The sequence below is a fragment of the Sorex araneus genome, chromosome 5 (assembly GCF_027595985.1).
Source record: "Sorex araneus isolate mSorAra2 chromosome 5, mSorAra2.pri, whole genome shotgun sequence".
Taxonomy (NCBI): domain Eukaryota; kingdom Metazoa; phylum Chordata; class Mammalia; order Eulipotyphla; family Soricidae; genus Sorex; species Sorex araneus.
In genome coordinates, this window is record NC_073306.1 from 138822579 (window position 1) to 138833169 (window position 10591).

General features: G+C 60.3%; 1 protein-coding gene across 1 annotated transcript in view; it reads left to right on the forward strand.

Annotated features, from left to right (window-relative positions):
• ZNF831 (zinc finger protein 831) overlaps window positions 1–5060 on the forward strand; it is a 70311-nt gene extending 65251 nt beyond the window's left edge. The window contains exon 6 of the mRNA XM_055137381.1: window positions 155–5060. Within this exon, the coding sequence (XP_054993356.1) occupies window positions 155–793 (639 nt within the window). The 3' untranslated portion in view covers window positions 794–5060. The remainder of the gene's footprint in view (window positions 1–154) is intronic.
• The last annotated feature ends 5531 nt before the right edge of the window (window positions 5061–10591 follow it).

Sequence of the window (10591 nt, forward strand, 5' to 3'; positions counted from 1 at the left end):
GACGACCGGCTGCTGCAGGAGGCGGACAGCGAGCCTGGTGCCCACCTCGTGAGCACTGAGTCCCCGAGTCTGGCCACGAGGTCCCCAGAGACCCCCCTCGCGTCTGGCCTGAGGCCCCCTTCCCCCCGACTCACTCTGCTCTGCCTCCTTGCAGGGCACTCGGCCCCCCGCCAGTGGCCTTGGCGACTGTCCCCGCCAGGAGGCTCCCGGCAGGCCAGGATCTTCCCCACCGCCCCACCCCTGCATGGACACCGGCAGCCTCCTCCTGCGCGGCGAGCGTCTGGGTCCGGGGCCGACCCTACCCCAGCTGCCCTGTTCGGAGCGAGTCCCCCTGGCGGCCCCGCCCTGCGCATCTGCAGCGACACCAGAGTCTTGTTCCCCAGAGCCCTGCGCCCCCCTCGCAGGGCCCCCCCCGGCCAGAGGCAGGTCCCCGGGACGGGGGAGCCACCACAGAGGCCGGCGCTCCCTCCCCGGGGCCACAGAGGGGGCCCCTCCCAGCCCTGGGGGCTGCGTCGGGACAGACTACCTGGGACACACCGGCCCCAGCTCACTCACCCCTGCAGGGTGGCAGACACGAGCCCCGGCTCTCCCCCTCGGGGCCGTCTCGGCGCGGGGTGGCTGGGGCCCCCTGCCCCGCCTCGGGAGAGGCCCCTGGAGCAGCCCAGCCGCCCAGGCCGGTGGCCCCCGGACTGCCCACAGACGCCCCGGAAGCCCTTCCCAGAGCCCCCAAGAGGCGGAGTCTGGAAGGGATGAGGAAGCAGAGGCGCGTGGAGCCGAGCGACTCCAGCAGTGAGGACGAGGACCGGCTGGTCATCGAGCTGTGAGTGCCCGGCCGCCACCCCGGGAAGGCCACTCCCGGCCCCGCGCTCAGACCTGGCCCGCTGGCCCGCAGAGAGAGACACGGACCCCACGCCAGCCACCCACTGCCTCGTGACCAGGGCCGTGCGCCCGCCGAGGGCTTGCCTGGCGCCAGGGGGCCGCCCGCACGGGGCGCGGGTGCCCACGCGTGCCGAGGACGGCCACCCAGGCCCCACACACAGTCGAAGCCTCCGTCCGATCCGAGGGCGCCCACGTGCCCTTGTGCCTTTCCCGCCGGGACCCCCGACGCCCTCCCTGGAGCTCTCCGGGACGCACATGAACCGTCTCTGCAGTGAGTCATCTCTGCGAGGGGAACCTTCTCTCATTTCCCCCGACTCTTTCTGTCATTCCGCGCTCTGAGTAACTCCAATTAGAGGGTTACATTTTAGTAATCTATGCAGCTTCAATTGATGCCTGCTCGGCGTGACAGGGGCCTTTCAGATTCCTTCCAGAAGCTTCACGGATACAAAACTAATTGGAGTTTTGACGCTGTTTTACATCTCAGTAATTTTATTTTGGGGGCTTGGTGTTACTGCGCTGTCAGATTAAATCAGCCTCTGTATCGTGCGAGTCAGAGCGCGCGGGGGATCTCACCCAGGATTCCAAGCCGGCGCGGCCCGCCCAGACGCAGCCTTGCTGACGTGCGTCGGCCGGAGGGTCGGCGGGCTGCTCCCCGCCCGAGACCCGGGAGGGAAGGACACGGGCGGGTCCCCGGCTGCGTCGCCGTCGTGGTGGAGACGGTCGGGAAATGGTTTTGTACGGTTTGGAGTTTCTGGCCGAGCCCTCTGGGCTGTGCTCGGGGAGGGGTGCGGGTGGGGCAGAGCCGGGCCCACGTCAAGCCTCTCCCCTCTGAGAGCCCCCACGTGACGGTGCGTCCAGGGGCCATAGCTGGCGTCACTGTGGTTCCTCCCCGGCGGGGTGGGGAGGGGCAGCGGGCAGGGAGGGGCCGGGCTCCCCCCCCCCAGTCCTTGGGATAGTGAACAAGAGTGCGGTGACAGGCAGGTGGCAGGGCAGGGCGTGTCACTGCCACGGGAAGAGCTCTCGGGTGAGGCGCGGCTCGGCCAGCCCGGCCCGCCCTGGCGGAGGGAAACACTTTACCTGACGGTCCCGAGTGTGTCTGCACGTCCCGCTGTCCCCGCCTGGGGCCTCAGCGGCAGGGGTGACCTCTGTGGCTATCGAAACGCCTGCCAGGAAGCACCTCAGTGCGACCTCAGGACCCTGAGTTTCAGCCGTGGGGGTCTGGCCCCCCGGGGACGACTAGCATGGCCAGAAGATGCCCGGCCGGGGCCCTGCGGTCACGGCAGGGGGAAGAGGTGCCCTCTGGGTCCTCCTGTCCCCGGAGCTGCTGATGGGCCTGAAGGACCAAAGCTCCAGCTGCCCCTGAGCGTGGCCCCGGCCGCCCCCGCGAGGAGCCCCGTGACGCCCCCCTCCTGTGTGGTCTCACCTCTCTTGTCTCTCTGGGCTCCCGGCCGCTCACAGGCCCTGGGCTGGCGGGGGTGCTCTTCGCAAGTGCTCCTTACCCGGTGGGGGCGGCGAGAATCTGAACGAGCTGCCTGCCGGTGCGTAAAGTGGGTTTTTTTTTTTTTAATGTCTTTTGGCCAAGCTAGCGTTGTCTGTTGAAAATCACGCTAAGGTAAAACACACACACACACACACACACACACACACACACACACACACACACACACACACACCCCAAACCTTTTTTTCAATGAAGAGTCCCTTTATAAAGTGATAACCTTGGGTTTGACGGTTTCCTCTGCCTGTGGATTTCCTTCGTGGAATGCAACTCTCGGGGCGTGTCTTAGGGGTGACCCCGGTCACCTAGAGACCCGTCTGGGCTTTTGGAAATCACACGCCGGCGTTTTCTGGGTCATCGCTGCGGTTCCGTGTTTCCCAGAGAACAAACCTGCCTCGGAGCCGGGCGAGGCCGTGGGGACGGGGCAGCCCCAGTGCCCTTAACCTTACTGTTCTTCAGGTCCAGTTCTTAACCAATGAACCAGCCAAACCTCAGCTTTCCCCACAGAGGTCAGCTCCAGGGGCTGAGAGGAAGACACCGGGGCACTGTGCGAGGTCGGCGGGGGAGGCGGGGGTGCCCATGGCAGCCAGGGCTTGGCGCCTGCTTTCTCTCCAGGGTGCCGCCCGCCCCTGCCCTGTCTCTCCTGTGAAGGTTGTGTGTGGAGAAAGGGGTTTGCCCCGTGCTTGGCTCCCTGTTAGATGACTCGTCTGGTCACTCGGCGGGCGACGGGCCTCCTGGGGCCTCTCATCATGGCTAGTCTATCCCGCTTCTTGGGAGTAAACTTAGGTTCTGGATGAAGCGAAGGTCCCTCGAGCCAGGGGACCCTCGGGCTCCTTTGCCAAGACATAAAAGAGGGGGAGGGGCCTCTGATTTCTTGCCACCCTTGCCAGCAGCCAGGTGGGCACCCGAGGGTGAGTGGCAGGGCCCCGTCCACAGGCCCCCCCCAAGGCTCGGCCCAGAGCGCCTGTAGCCACGCTCGTTGGCATAAAGAGAAAGGGCCCGAGCCTCATGCCGGGAAGTGCTTCCTTGCATCACATCTGTTACTGACGCTGATGGCGTTATTCATTTTCTCCCCAGCACAGAAATTTGCATTTTGTACAAAATCTGCCCAGTGCTGCAGATTTTGAGAGTTACAGGCCCTTCATTGTCATGGGCTCGGCCCCCCGTGGCGCCGGGCATGACGGAGTGTGGGTTGCCGAGCTCCCGGCACTGCGGCAAACCGGGCTCCGTCTCCCTCGCTCCCAGCGACCCGCAGTTCTTTCAAAGGAGACTCTTGCTCAAACACTACATTTCCCAACACTGAAGCACAATTTCTCGTCCTGACCCTCTGGGCCTCCCTCAGAGAGATTCAGGACCAGAACATCTTGCCCCAGTGTGCTCAGCTTCTTTTGCGACCCACACTTGACACTGAGGTGAAATGAGGGATAATCCAGAGCATGGGAATATCTGAGCCTGTTTCGAACCTTCCGGGAGGAAGGAGCCCGGGGAAGCCGCCGGCCTCGCTCCGGAGCCCTGGGGGTGACTTCGTGCCTCCTCCATTCAGCAGCTCCTCGGAGCCTCCTGCCCGTGGACGGTGCGTAACCAGGGACGGGCGCAGCTCGTGGGGGTTGGCTGAGACGGATTTCCTTCCTTATGCTCTTAAATTATTTTCTTTCGATAAAAATAAAGTGGAAACGAGAACTTCTTGTGTGATTTGTCAACGTACCGCCCAGAAGCATCCTGTGTCGACAGCCTCCCGGTGTTGGCTCTCCTGCTCCCGCAGCTGGTCAGCCGTTTGTCTGCCATATTGGCTCTCTCAGTGCTCAACAGAAGGGCCAGGTACCCGCGAGCGGCTCGTGCTCCCGTGCCGTTCCCTCTCCCCGTTTGTCATTGTCTGCCATATTTTTTAATGCAGAGCTTGGAAATGGGTTTTTAAATCCCGAAATGTAGCTAAACATTGGGACCACATGAGGGCGCTATCCACAGTGCAATAATCCAAGACTTTCCCCTCAGGACTGAAGTTTCTGGCCTACTTGATGGTCCTAAGAGAGGAGACATCATTCCTTTAAAACAATATACCCACGTGAAGAAAACTCTGGTGAGTCTGCGAGAGTCGGTGGGCCTCAGAGAAGCCAACGCGATGATGCTCTTCCTTATCTTTGTCCCTTGACGCCATGGGAGCCAGTGGAGATACGATGTACTGATCGGAAAACGGGAGTGGAAATACGAAGAGATCAGACGATACCGCTTAATGGAAGTTAGTACTTTTGCGAACTCGTGAAACTCTAATAGTAATAAAATAATCGAGTCTTTGCAAATTTCAGTCACCTGAGAACCATCCAAATGCTTGCGGTCGTGTGCGGGTTTGCACACTAGGCAATGATCTTACTGGAACCAGCTATCTTGTTGATCTGCTTACGAGCAAGAGTGGCCCGCGCTGCCTCTGGCTGGGCTCAGGGCTTATTTGTGGCTCTGTGCCCAGGGGTAACTGGCAGTGGCGCTCCGAGGACCATATGCCGTGCTGGGGAGCCACCCTGGGGCCATGTGCAAGGTAAGGGCCATACCTACCCCCAAGTCACCCGTTTCAAAGAAGTGGTTATTTCCCTGAATAATATTTGCGAAATCTCAGCCTTAATTTGGTAGTGCTGTGTATTTTGTGACATGCATTAGAATAAAATAAAATGATTAAAATTGCTTATCCACCTACTGAGTCTCTTCTTCCAACTCCTTGAGGTCCATCCAAATACTTGGGGAAATCATGCTCTACACTCAGAGCTACACTCATTCCAGTTCTTGTTCAACACAGCTCTTTCCCCAACTCCCTCACCTCCGCAGCAAGTTACTAGAACTGGTGACAATACTAGAATTGCATGTTTATCCAGAAATTTCTTCAGTTCAACTTGACAGATGAGCTGTCAGCATGCTGGAAGAATTATCGTATCTTTTAGTCTCGAAGGAGTGAGCAGTGTCTTGTTGTAAATTGAGGTCTATGCATTTGTGTTGTTGGTTGGTGAGTGGCATGGAGGAGAGAGTCCCCAGGGCTGAGGAGAGAGTTCTGGTGCTGAGGAGAGAGTTCTGGTGCTGAGGGGTGAGTTCTGGTACTGAGGAGAGAGTTCTGGTGCTGAGGAGAGAGTTCCCAGTGCTGAGGAGAGAGTTCCCGATGCTGAGGAGAGAGTTCTCAGTGCTAAGGAGAGAGTTCTGGTACTGAGGAGAGAGTTCCCGGTGCTGAGGAGAGAGTTCTCAGTGCTAAGGAGAGTTCTGGTACTGAGGAGAGAGTTCCCGGTGCTGAGGAGAGAGTTCCCGATGCTGAGGAAAGAGTTCTGGTGCTGAGGAGAGAGTTTTGGTACTGAGGAGAGAGTTCCCGGTGCTGAGGAGAGAGTTCCCGATGCTGAGGAGAGAGTTCTGGTGCTGAGGAGAGAGTTCTGGTACTGAGGAGAGAGTTCCCGGTGCTGAGGAGAGAGTTCCCGATGCTGAGGAGAGAGTTCTGGTGCTGAGGAGTGAGTTCTGGTACTGAGGAGAGAGTTCTGGTACTGAGGAGAGAGTTCCCGGTGCTGAGGAGAGAGTTCCCGGTGCTGAGGAGAGAGTTCCCGATGCTGAGGAGAGAGTTCTGGTGCTGAGGAGAGAGTTCTGGTACTGAGGAGAGAGTTCCCGGTGCTGAGGAGAGAGTTCCCGATGCTGAGGAGAGAGTTCTGGTGCTGAGGAGTGAGTTCTGGTACTGAGGAGAGAGTTCTGGTACTGAGGAGAGTTCCTGGTGGTAGCACGAGTCTGTCCTGCTGAGAGGCTTGTTTCCTTTCAGTGATCTGGAAGCAGATGTGGCTGTGAGCGCAGGGACTTTCCTGCCCCTTGACAGCTGCTGGGCTGGACTGGGAGCACAGGACACTCCCAGGGGCCTCTGGAACCTCTGTCTCCAGGTGTGACTCGTGTTTGTCTCCATTTCCTGAAATTCCTGCCAGGGACAGATGGACACCACTTGAGACCAGGCCTCTGGGGACTGGCCTGAGCTCAGCCCGGAGTGGGTGACTTGCTACTGACAAGAGGCGGGACGGGTCGGGCTCCCAGCGGGCGCTCACGGTGTCCTGGGTGCGGGTGTTTCCACCGTGCAGCCTCCCAGTCAGTGTCCCGCCTGTCTCTGGCACCCATTAGTGTGCAACAAGTGTAGCTGGGCATAAATGAGGCCGCTTGGCTGTATTCCACACGAAGGTCAGCTAGCAGACCACCACGCCACTCCAGAAACAGTGCTCTGGGCAGACCCATTTCCTCTAAGGATGTGCGCACATGTACATACACACACACACACACGAACCATCCCCCACATGCACACACTCACACTCTAAGAATCATCTTCATGCAGATGCATGCATGTGCACACACATGGGCACGTGCTCTCTCTCTCTCATACACACACACACACACACACACACACACACACACACTGAGGACCGACTGAAAACGTTCCTTTGTTGTTGTTCTAATAAAGAAACGGGCAGAGTTGGCTGGTGATTCAGGCGAGGAGACTCGTGTGTCGGGTCTGAAGCCGCTGAGCGGCCGGGGGGCGTTTGCAGGGCGAGTGAACCCCCAGATGCTGACTCCCCAGATGGGGTTGGGGCAGGAATGCAGGAGCGGAAGGAAAGACTCTGGGAGGAGGAAGAGCCGACCCTTTCCCTCGCCCCCCGTGTGAACACGAGCGTCCAGAGGAGCCTCCACCCACCAGTGGGGGTTGGGCCCCGTTCCCGGTGCTCCCTGCTGCTGGCCACCGGGGCCTGTGGCAGGGGACCCCTGGCAGCGGGCGATGGGCACGAGGCAACCACACGAGGTCTCTGGAGATCTTATTTGGGGGAGGGCGGGTGTGTCAGCCCATGGACCCATCAGGCGGCCACGCACGTGGACGCTGCGACATCAGATCGTGCTACTAAGGGGGGGTGGCAGGAGACCCGCCCGCCCCCAGTCCCAACACCTGGTGCAAACAAGTGCTCCTTGGGCTAGAGGGCGAACACGTCAGTGTTCTCATCTGAGCAAGGGAACTGGGGGCTCAGATGTGCTGATTTCCAGGAACCAATGCTTAATGGAATGTGTCTATCCCCTCCCCTTCCCTGCCCTCCTCTCCCTCAGTCCCTTTTCCCTCCCTCACTTCCTTTCCTTTCTACTTCTCTCCCTCTCTCCCTCCTTTTTATCCTTCCTACTCTCTTCCATCCTTCCTTCCTCCCTCCTCTTCCTTCCATTTTCTTCCTTCTTCCTTATTTCCTTTTTTCTTCCTTCTTCCTTGTTTCCTTTTTTCTTCCTTCCTTCCTTCCTTCCTTCCTTCCTTCCTTCCTTCCTTCCTTCCTTCCTTCTTTCTTCCATCCTTCCTTCCCTATTTTCTTCCTTACTTCTTTCCTCCCTCCCTCCCTCCCTCCCTCCCTCCCTCCTTTCCTTCCTTCCTTCCTTCCTTCCTTCCTTCCTTCCTTCCTTCCTTCCTTCCTTCCTTCCTTCCTTCCTTCCTTCCTTCCTTCCTTCCTCCTCTCAGGTACGGTGGGAACAAAGGCACAGGGGCAGCACTATTTCCACGTCAGTTCCTCAAGAGACATCACTAAATATTTGATGCACTTGTCCTCCGTCCTGGTTCCTTTTTCTCAGGAAGGGTGAGAGCATGTTAAGGGCTAGTGACGGTCACTTTTCCTCTCAGCGGACACTGGACAGTGTCAGGAGACAGTTTGCCCTCACCTCAGGCCAGAGACGCTGCTCAGACCCCACGGCCCCGGGAAGTTCGGGGGACAAAGTCGGCCCGTGGAGTTCCTGCTCCCCTCGGCCCGGATGTCCCTGCAGCTCTGGGTGCTGCCCCGACCGCGGGGCCCGACTAGCCGGCAGGTCTGCGAGCCCGTCATCTCCTGAGTCCCGTGGGAGAAGGAGCACGGGGAGTGGGTGAGGCCCGAGGCTGGGCCGACAGGGGCGGGCGCTGGCGCAGGCGGGGGACGAGCGTTCCTGGGCGTGCCCCTCCCTCGGGGGAGCCGGGACCCGGGTTCTGCTGGGGCTGGAGTGAGGGGCTCGGCGCTGGCTGGCACGGAGGCGCCTGGGTGTGGGCTCGCGCCACCCGCCACCGTCCCCTGCGCCCGGGACAATGCGCCCGGCCAAGACTTCCCACATCAGGGCTTGGAAGCGGAGCTGGGTCTCGGGTCAGCTGGAAATTACCCGGAAAATTGGATTATCCGGACTCTCCCCTTCCCCGAAGGTTCCAGCTGACCAGGGCTTCATTGTGTTTGTTTTGCAAAGAGGAAACGTCTCCCCTCAGACGTCGGGCCGGGCAGCTGTGGCCGTCTCTGCGGCGTCTCTGCGGCGTCTCCGCGGCCTCGGCTCTGCCCCAGCTCCTGCTCCCGGGCGGCGGGCAGGGCCAACACACACAGAGGACGCGAGCGGCGAGGAGCACATCGCCAGGGAGCGTGTGGGAGACAGACGCGTCGTGCCTCCGATTGCAAGACGACCTGGCGCGGAGAGAGAATCAGTTAATCCCAGAACCTCCCGCACGAAGATGGTAACGGAACACGCCCCACAAGCACTTGTCCCTTCTGTGCGGAAAACATGCGATTTGGAGGACGTCACTGCATGGCGCTGAGTGTTAGTCTGATGATCTCTGGCTGCTTTTAAAGGCCTTGGGGGAAGCGGAGAACAGGGAAGGAGCCGCTTCCCCGTTTCCGCCACATTCCCCAGTGGTCAGTGTGTCCCGGGCGCCGGGCGGCACTTTGGGTGACTCTTTCTCCTGCTCACATGAGCAAATCACGTGAAGAAGTGGCGTGACTGCGGGTGCTGGTTCTGGAACTCTCCTCAGTGTCGCCGGGACTGTCGGGGTGGGGGGTGGTGCACTGGGGAGCCCCCGGTGCCAGCCCCGGCAAGTGCCCTGCCCTCGTCTCTCTTGGCCCCGTGCTGTTGGTTCCTGACGGCACACCCCGGTGTCGTGCAGGAGTGCCACAGGAGAAACCCTCTTGAATAGGAGCACTGAGGTCCAGCCGCAGTGACGAGCATCCCCAGGCCCTTCCCTCCCGCACCCCTAGTTTTCAGCGTGGGGCTGGCTGGCAGGGGCAGGCTCCCGTGCCTGGCATCACTCGGGCGTGGGGACGCCCCCTTTCCCCCAGTCTCGGGGGCCTCGCTGGGGAGAGCTGCTGATGCCAGGCACCATTGAAGAGATGCTGAGGCCTGGGGAAGGTCGAGGGGGCCCGGTACATCCCAAGGGGGCCACAGGTGAGAACTGTGTCACTGGGGCTCGGCAGCATCGGGCCAGGAGGGGACCAGGAGGCCGGGGGGGGGGGGACACAGGGGGGAAAGAAGGTCGGGGAACAGTGAGGTCGACCTTCCAGGCCTCACCTCTGGGGTTGGCATTGGTTTTTTTGGGGGTTTTTGTTTTGTTTTGTGTTTTTGTTTTTTTCCTTTCTTTTCTCTTTTTGGGTCACCCCTGGTGATGCACAGGGGTCACTCCTGGCTCTGCACTCAGGAATTACTCCTGGCGGTGCTCAGGGGACCCTATGGGTTGCTGGGATTCGAATCCGTGTCTGCCATGTGCAAGGCAAACGCCCTCCCCGCTGTGCTGTCGCTCCAGCCCCCATGTGAGACTTGTTTTTGCTGTTTTTGGCATATCGAATACGCCACGGGTAGCTTACCAGGCTCTGCCGTGTGGGCGGGATACTCTCGGTAGCTTGCTGGGCTCTGTGCGTCTCACAATGGAGACATTACTGGTGCCCGCTTGAGCAAACCGATGAACAGTGGATGACAATGACTCGTTTTTCCTTTTTGGGTCACACCCGGCAATGCACAGGCGTCACTCCTGGCTCTGCACTCGGGAATTACTCTTGGCAGTGCTCAGGGATCGAAGCCAGGTTGGCCCCAGTGAGGCAAAGCCCTCCCCGCTGTGCTGTGGCTCCAGCCCCGAGGGGTCGGCACTGCGGCCTTGCTCCATTTCGTAGATGTGGAGACTGAGACCTGAGGAGATGCTCGCCTTGGGCCAGGGAGCTGGCAGAGCTGCCTCCCGGGACCTGAGGCGCCTCCCGCCTCCTCCTGGTCCCGACCCTCTCGGCATCCGAGCACGACGGACGACACAGGCTGAGGAGAGTCCTGAGTCAGACCCCGCTGACTCAAATCCTAGAACATCTCCAGGACCGGACGCTGCTCCCGAGGGCCTGGAAGGTTCTGGAGCCCCACGTCCTTGGCACAGAGCTCTCCCTGGGTGGGCGGGGGCGGGGGCGCCCCAGCAAAGCCCTCCTGGCTCGGCCC